Source organism: Octodon degus, unplaced genomic scaffold (assembly GCF_000260255.1).
Source record: "Octodon degus isolate 3935 unplaced genomic scaffold, OctDeg1.0 scaffold00102, whole genome shotgun sequence".
Taxonomy (NCBI): domain Eukaryota; kingdom Metazoa; phylum Chordata; class Mammalia; order Rodentia; family Octodontidae; genus Octodon; species Octodon degus.
In genome coordinates this window covers 2,353,254-2,362,430 of record NW_004524678.1, presented here as the reverse complement: position 1 = coordinate 2,362,430, position 9,177 = coordinate 2,353,254, and the positions used below count along the sequence as shown (strand labels likewise).

At 39.7% G+C, this 9,177-nt stretch overlaps 1 protein-coding gene across 1 annotated transcript in view; it reads right to left on the bottom strand.

Moving 5' to 3' along the window:
• Positions 1-9,020, bottom strand: part of Ero1a (endoplasmic reticulum oxidoreductase 1 alpha) — a 31,065-nt gene extending 22,045 nt beyond the window's left edge. The window contains exons 1-4 of the mRNA XM_023723748.1: positions 8,940-9,020; positions 8,672-8,791; positions 7,433-7,516; positions 862-900 (exon numbers count right to left, since the gene is read on the bottom strand). Of these exons, the coding sequence (XP_023579516.1) occupies positions 862-900; positions 7,433-7,516; positions 8,672-8,791; positions 8,940-9,005 (309 nt within the window). The 5' untranslated portion in view covers positions 9,006-9,020. The remainder of the gene's footprint in view (positions 1-861; positions 901-7,432; positions 7,517-8,671; positions 8,792-8,939) is intronic.
• Positions 9,021-9,177: the final 157 nt, after the last annotated feature.

Genomic DNA, 9,177 nt, shown 5'->3' with positions numbered 1-9,177 from the left:
CCCCCCCAGGTATTTATGGGAAGAGCCAGAGAAAACACAATCCCTGATTATGGGCATTTTAAGTATCTTTCTGGGTTTTTTTGTTTGTTTTGTTTTGTTTTGTTTTTTAACTAAGAATTCTTTATTCCTTTTTTTTTGGCAGAACTGGGGATTAAACTCAGGCCCTTGTGCTTGCCAGGCAAGTGCTTATTCTGCTGAGCTATCTCCCCAGTCCCTTCTTTCTGTCTCATAGATGTATGTGGTTTGGGTTAAAAAAAAATTTAAACAATTTACTTGAAATTCACTTTTTTTAAAAAAAAATTTTAGGGAAGGGTCTACAGGGTGTTCAGTGTCTCATTACTAGATCAGACTCGTAGTGCTCTTCCTGTTTACAGCCTCCCAAGAGCTGGGATTATAGGCACATGCCACCACGCCCAGTCTCAATTGCTGTCTCAGCGTGCCCGGGGGGTGGAACTGGCATAGCAGGCCTGGGAATTGAACCTCTGGCCCCTGCGCCTGCTTGCAGGTGCTTTAATCCACTGAGCTATTTGGCTGGCCATTGAAATTCACTTTAAAATAACTGGAAAAATGAAATAGGATGTACAGCTAAAGCAATTTTGATTATATTATAATTGCTGGATAAGAAGTATATATTTCTGGAGTTTTTTCTCTACTTTTATTTTTGATACTTACTGTAACAGAAGGTTTAAAAAAAAAGAATTAGAGCCATTGAAAATAAATAATTGTCAAGGGATATTACTAGAAAGGGAAGCAGAGTAATAAGAGTAATATGTAGCAGGGGAAATTTTTCTTTTAAATTTTTTTTATGATATAGGATACATCAGTAAGTATACATACATACCTTAAAGTATACATACATACCTTGTAGCTCGCAGATTTAATTCCATCAGGAACTTCATCCTGAAAAAAATATATTTTTTAGTTGAAATGTATTTCATCTTCTTAAAAATATTTTAAATTTAAAGTTTATGAAAAAATTATTGAAGTTTAAAGGGGTTTTTTAATGTTTGTTTAGAAATAAGTAAACTGGGCTGGGGAGACAGCTCGGCAGTCCAAGCACCTGCCCAGCAAATGCAAGGACCCGACTTCGATCCCCAGTGGTACCACGTATCATACCAGCCTGAACTCTGGGCAAGCCACTGAAACCAGGCATGGTGGTGCATGCCGGTAATCCCAGCGCTGGGGAGGCTGAGACAGGAGGATCACTGTGAGTCCGTGTGAGACCCTGTACCAAATCAATCAACTAATAATAAAAAATTAAAATAAAGAACATTTTATCAATCAATCAATCAATCAATAAAACTTCAAAAATAGGGCTGGGCTTGTGGTTCAGTGGTAGTGTCTGCCCGTGTACAAGGCTCCAAGTTCCATCCGCAGTGTCACAAAGAAAACCGTAATTAACTAATGAAGTACCGTTAGTAAAAAATAAAAATTTAAAATCAAACTATTCTGTTGCTGACTATCTATTACAGCATAGAAAAGGAAAGTAGTTACTTAGCTGCATTTCGTCTTACATGTACATTGTCCCATACCTGGCCACTAGGAGACTCACCAGGGGCTACTCTTCACACTGTGTCTGTCCTTTCGATATTGCTTCAGCAGTCCTTAGAAGCATTTTGTTTTGTTTTCTGCGATGACACAATATTCTAGGCTTTTCACATATATTTCTTGCTTCCCTCTTACAATCAATCATTTTTAAAGGAGCCCTCGTTCTTCCCACAGGAAAGGGAAACTGATTTTTGCTTGTGAGTCACTTAGTAACTACAGGAACTGCTGGTACCTGCCCATCCCCAGTGTGACGCTGAGCAGACAGGGACGCAAGAGAACTCTGTAAGATGCAGGGCTCAGTTCCAATGCTAGGGAGACTCCCTACAGGGCCTGCACGGACCACCACTTCATTGTACTGTCCTTTTTCTTTTTCTTTTATATATGTATTTAGGACAGGGTCTCACTACGTAGATCAGACTTGTAGTGATCCTCCTGTTTTCAGCCTCCCAAGCGCTGGGATTACAGGTGTGTGCCACCACGGCCAACTCAATCACCGATTCAGCGCGCCCCATGGGCAGGGCCGGCAGGGAACACAGGGGATTGAACCATGGCTCTGCATTCTGCCTAACAAGGCACTTTAGTCCACTGAGCTATCTGGCTGGCCCTCTGCATGTTCTTTTTCAATGGCTGATGTTTTAAATTGTTTCTATTCTTTTATATGATGTCAAATTTATAGATTAATTTCAGCACAATGGATATGTTTATAACACTATTACTTTACAGTCATCTTTTTAATTACCTTGCTAAGTGAAATTCCTAGTAGAATAGATAGGTCAAAGGGTCTATGTGCTTTTAATTTTGTTGATGCATTTGCCAAACTTATCACCAAAAAGACTCAGCCACCAGAGTGTTCATTTTTATTCCCAGACTGACACAATATTGTTAAGCCACATTAGCCAACCAATAATGAAAGAAGGTAAAATAATCTTATTTTGATAAATTACATTAAGGGAATAAATAGCCTTTTAGAAAAGATCCAGCCTTGAAGGGCAAACCATCTAATTCATTCAAATTTTCCCTGGAATCAGAGTGTCCAACAAGGGATATGGTTTTCAGAATATCAAATATTAAGATAAGAATTTCAAACTATTATTTTTCTACTTCCTGCTGGGTTGTAGGGTATATGAACTAAAACAAGAAATCCAAGTGTTGGCCCAAAGGGAACTGGTCTTCTTCCTTCTTGTTCAGCCCAAAAAGGAATTGCCGAAGCAGCAACAGACCATCTGAGTAGAGTTAACTGAGAGTACGAGACTAAGGGAACCATTCATTGTTTTAGCTGAGATAATGGCTGAAAACAGGAGGATCGCTACGGAGTCTGATCTATGTAATAAGACCTTGTAGACCCTGTCCTTCATGTGACCATGAAGCACTGTCCTTTCTGTTAGATGCACGCTGAAGAAAACTCAGCGAAGAAAAAAAAAAAAACTCAGCAGCCTCTCAAGATATCAGTAACATATAATACAAACACTAAATATAAAACCTGATCAACTGTAAGAATTTCAAAGTACTTGAACTGATCTTTAATCACTCTCTGGTTCCAATACCCCTCCCAAGTCAGAACTATCTGAAGTGAGCCCAGGCTTGTCCCAAGAGGAGTAGCCATGGCAGTCCCCTCACTCTCCCTGGGAGTGGAGTTCTCTAGGCTCCCTCCTCTGCGCCCAGCGTGTACTCCTCAGCATGCCTGGAAGCTGCAGTGGGCTACCACATCTCTGAATGATCAGTTCTTCTCTTCTCCACCAAGCCACAAGTAAAGACCAGAGCTAAGCTTGTGTGTCCAAGAAATACTCATTATTGAACCAAATGACATTCAGATGCTAACTGGTGTCACTTTACCAGCCTCTCCTCCATCTCATCTTTACTCTCATTCTCCATCATTCTGCCAGGTACCTACTAAAACTTCAATGCCAACTTTATACACTTATAAACTAAGAATATTTTCAAGGAGAACATCTTCCAACTATCTTGTTAAAAAATATAAAAAGCCTTCTCGCCATTATGAAAAGAAGAGCCCTGCCATAAAAGGCACTCAGCCCCGGTCTGTGCAAGCTAAGTAATGAAATCCTGTCTCAGTTTCACAACTTTTGATCAAACTCAGGACCTAGTATTTGCCAGGCAGACACCTGCGCCACTGAGCTATTGATCCGGCCCCAGATTCACAACTTTAATAAGTCACATAAATAATAATGGTTTTGAAACTGGTTCATTGCTATTTTATCTTTTCTCATTAAAATGAATAAAAAATTTAAAAATAAACAAATAAATAATAATGATAAACTTAAATTTCCCCAACTAAATTTGCCAGTTTCTAAAATATAGGCGCTGGGCCAGCCAAATAGCTCAGCAGATTAAAGCACTTGCAGGCTGGTACAGGAGCTGGGGGTTCGACCCCTGGGCCTACCATGCCGGCCTTGCCCCTGGTACGAGCTGAGGGCAATTGAGACTGGGCGTGGTGGTGCGCACCTGTAATCCCAGCTCTTGGGAGGCTGTAAACAGGCGGATCACTACGCATCCGACCTAGTAGTGAGACTCAGAACACCCTGTAGGCCCTTCCTTAAAATACAAAAAAATAAATAAATAAATAAATAAATAAATAAAATAAAAATGCAAGAACTTATGACATGATCACTGAAACTGATAACATTGCTCTAATGATATGCTCAGGCTTTAATAATTATAACTGCTATGGTCTGGCTTGTGGAGGTCCCGACAGCACTGCTGGGAAGGGCTGGCACCTTTAAAAGGTAGGGTTAGAGGGAGGTCTTCAACTCAATGGGGGCATGTCTTAGAAGGGGACAGTATAAGCCTAGACCTTTCCAATTCCTCTCTTTGGCTTCCTGCCCATTAGTGAGAGATTCTACTTTGCCACAAGTTCGTACCAGATGCGCCACCTCACCACAGACCCAAGGCAACAGGAGCCATCAGTCACAGCCTGGAACCGCCAAAACCGTGAGCCAAGATGAACCTTTCCTCCTTACAAGTTGATTATCATAGGTACTCTGCTTCAGAAGCAAACCAATATAGAAATAGAAGGTGCTTTATTATTTGATACTTAAATTTTCAGAGTTGTGTCTATGAAGATTAATGTAACTAAAAATATGCTTCTTCTTATAAAACATTCACAAATATTTCACATTGACCTTCACTCCCACATGCTAGATGTCTATGTAACAGTATTTACTTGTATAAAAATAAACTGCTGAAAACCACAATACTGCTTCACATGTGCTAAAATGGCCATCATCCACAAAACAGAAACAAAGTGTTCTCGACATATAAAGAAAGTAGAACTCTTGTGTGCTGCCAATACAAACGCAGAAAGGCACAGCACTGCCCTGCGAGCCAGCAGTCCCACTTCTGGGTACTCACACAAAGATGTGAGAGGCCTGGTGGGAAAGCACAGCTCAGCATGCTGGAGAACCTAGATGGCTGCGGTGGTGCAGGCCTGTAACCCCAGCACTCGGGAGACTGAGGCAGGAGGATCATTGCAAGCCCACGACCAGCCTGGGTTACAAAGTAAGCTCAAGGCTATCCTGAACTGCATAGTGAGACCCTGCCTCAAAGACCAAAAAAAAAAAAAAGAATCTAGGGTCAACACCCCCCAAAACTGAAAGTAGAAACCTGAACAGGCATTGTAGACCCATGCTTATAGATGCATGATTCAAAATAGTCAAACACTAGAAGTCCCTCAACGGATAAATGGGTAAAAGAACTTAGTAAAAACAATGAAGTGTTATAGCTCAGCCTTTATTTACTAAAATAGAGGAAAATTCTTATTCATACCATAAAATGCATCAAGAAATAAAACCAGATGCAAAAGGACAGATACTGTATGGTTCCCACTACAGGGAGTGCCTAGTATAATTAAAATAAAGAGGAAAAAATGGTGTCTGCCAGGCATTGGAGGAGGGAGAATTGGGGATTTAGGGTCTAAGTGGCACAGTTTCAATCTGAAAGAACGAAAACATTTTGGAGATGGGTGGTGGTCATCATACACTATGAATGTACCTGATGCCACTGAATTGTACACTTAAAATGGTTAGAATGGTCAATTTTATGACATACATCTTGGCCACAAAAGAAGTCATATAAAAGAAAAAGTTATAGTTTGTTTTCACTGCGGGGAGTCACCTGGGCCTCAGGTATGCTAGACACGCACTCAACTGCTGAGGTCCATCTTCACCCCATACAGATTCAAGGGAGAAAAAATGAATTCATTTGAAAGAATTAGGGCTGGCCAAATAGCTCAGGGTCTAAAGCACCTGCGGGGTTCAATCCAGCACCGCCCCCCCGGGGGAGGGGGGGATGAGATGGCTGGGCATGGTGGCAAAGGCCTGTAGTCCCAGCTCTTAGGAGGCTGAAAACAGGAGGATCACTATGAATCTAATCTGTATACCAAGACCCTGTAGTCCCTATACTAAGATACATTTTTTAAAAAGTAAAAATGAAAAAAAAATAAATAAATAAAAAAGTAAAAATGAAAAAAAAGAAGTAAAAAACTCACAGAAAAAGTTCAAATTCTAGTACTCTAAAAATTCCCAAGTAAAAAAAATAGAAACAGAAATTCCTAAGAAAAACCAGGTATTTGTTTTATCCCTGCCCAACTCCTACCCCAGAAAATCCAAGGAAATTAATGAAAGGGATTCACATACATACACATGACTTTGTTCATATAAAATATAAGAAAACAAATATCAAGGCAAAAATCAAAGGGTTACATAAACCGCAAAATTATAATCCTATTATTATGAAGGCAGTATAATTTAAAATAGGTTTATAGTTTGTAAGTTTTGGTTTGTAATATGTAAACAGAAATATGGAAAAACACATTTAAACTAAGGATTGAATTATTAGTTGGTTATATCGGCTCGCTTTAAAAAGTTGTAATGAACCAGACGTGGTAGACCTAGCTGTCATCCCAGCACTGGGGAGGCTAAGACTGGAGGACCACAAGTTTGAACCCAGACTGGATAACTTTGCAAGACTTTGTCTCAAAATAAAAAAATAAGAGAAATTCTGTCGTCTCCTGTTCAGAATGGCCATCATAAAGAACACAAAAAACAGTGTATGCTGGCAAGAACATCATATAAAGGGATACTTTTGTTGAAAATGTAAATTAGTGCAGCCACTATGGAAATCAATACGGAAGTTCCTCAAAAACTAAAACAGAACTACCACTTGACACAGCTACACCCAAAGGAATTCAAGTCAGCACACCAATAGGTCTACTGCAGCACATCACACCATGGCCAAGACACGGAACCAGCCTGGGTATTCATCAATAGATCAATGAATAAAGAAAATGTGGGGTGCGTGCATGCGTGTGTGTGTGTGTGTGTGTGTGTGTCCGTGTCTGTGTGTGCAGTATTCAGCCATTAAAAAAAAAAAATTTTGTCATCTGCAGAAAAACGGATGTGGTGATTATCATGTTGAGTAAAATAAGCCTGGCTCAGAAAGGCCAATACTGCATGTTTTCCCTAATATGTAGACTCAAAAAAACATGACAAAGTCAAAGGGAGACTATTATTAAATAAGAGGATGGGAAGATTGGGGACAGGATAGGGGTATGAGAACAGCTAATGGAGGCATGCATAGTATTAAAATATCTTAGACACACTGAACCCCCAAAAAAATGTGAGACTGGAGGGAAGGAGGTGATTAATATATGTATACACGTGCACAAATCTGCCAAAATGAAACTAATTAATCTGTATAACTAATATGAAAAAAATTTAATTGAAAAGGAACTCCACATAACTAATTAATGTACAAGATTGGGGATATAGTTCAGTGCAAAGCCCTGGCTTCAACCCTCCCATACTACCAAAACAAGTAGTAATGGGTAGAAAAAGAAACAAAAGTTCTTAAAGTTATTCACAGTTCTTACAGATTGACAAGGTTTGACAGCACAGTCCCTTATTCCACACTGGCTGGTATCATTCCAGAAAGGACACGGCCTCTTCAGGTTTACCTATTAAAAGAAACAGGAAAAAGTGATAAACATAAACACTTTACTTTGTTGGGTTTTGAGAGAGGGTTTCACAGTGCAGTCCCAGTTGGCCCTGGACTCGCTATCTAGCTCCTCGTGCCTGGTTATCCCAAGAACGTAACGGAGAGTTGCTGAATGATGAGGCTACGAGCTGGTCATGATACAGGCTGCAAACGCGCCCCCTCTTCTGCTGCCAGGGCTCACTGGTCATACTGTGTAACTATGTAGCTGGTACAGGGGAACTGGCAGACTTTGTCAGAAAAACGAAGACTGCCACTAAGCAGACCCTGCACGGGGTCGCTGACAGCCGAAGCGATCTGAATCATCACTGCTCAGTTTGCATCTTTGAGGCAAGAAACAGCTACACAGAGAGTCCAGTTAGGAAGCCTGAACTCAGAACACAGACAAGTACTCCCACAGTCAGACTTTCCAGCACTCATTGCAAGATAAACTACTACAAGGGACTTATCAAAATAATATAGGTCAGAATAGCTATGCTTCTTAAAAATTTTAATTATTTCAATTAATGTGAGCCAATCTGATATGAGAAATTTATGAGTTCACTATTTTGATTATAATAGTTTCTGCTGTAATTTCAAGTTAGCCAGTTAGATTTTTTTTTATATACAAAATAGTAAAAAAACCTTAGAAATGATACAAAATTTCATTTAAAAAAATAAGAATTCGACAATGGTTGCTTTATTGTATAATGTTATCTTCAAATTAGCTATTTAGGTTACACCAAATATAAACCTGCAAAATTGGTAAGAAAAAAAAGTTGTAAGAAATTAGAAAAAAAAAAGAAAAGATTTCAGCATTAACTGCTCATTTCAATAGACTAGCAGAAATCAGCAGTACAATTATTCAAACTATCCTGCATATTTGCATGAGTCTACCTTTTTCCCTTCTTTTGTCCTTTTCCTCATCCCAGTTTCTCTTCCCATTGAACAGATGCCTTCCCTGTCATAGTATCTACTGCACCAGCCAGCTAGATTTTAACTGCAGTGCGATACTGTTACTGAAACTAAATGCACCCAGTGTGTGGCTTCAGAAACAAATGATCAGTTTTGAAGCTTAGCAATTCTTAAGAAAGTGTAATTATCCATTTGAAGAATTCATATATGAAATTTAAAATACCTTATAATATCTAAAGTAGTCACTTTCAAGAAGTTTTTGTAGTCTTGGAAAAAGTTTGTAGTTATTAAATCTATCGATGGTTTCAACATCACAGGTACAATCATCCAAGTATCCAGTAACCTGTTGCAAAGAAAGGGATATATTAAAGTGTCCTAGGTGCTTTCTCCAAAAGTGATTATTATAAACACACCTCCTATTGGACAAACATTAATCCTCCGCGCCCCGTAACTGCCTAAAAAGGGGACAGCCTTCCTAAATTGGCAATAACCTGATAATACCATTGCTCTTTTACTATATCCTTATAAGAATGCAGCACTTTTTCTTGCTTTTTCATTTTAGAGACAGGGTCTCCTTAAGTTGTCCAGGCTGGCCTTGGACCTGCAATCCTTCAGCATTAGCCTCCCACGCAGCCAGGCTCACCACACACTACACACACACACACACCCCACATGATAACCCTTCCTTCCAGGCCCCATTGACCTGGCCAGTGACACAGAGAGAGAGAG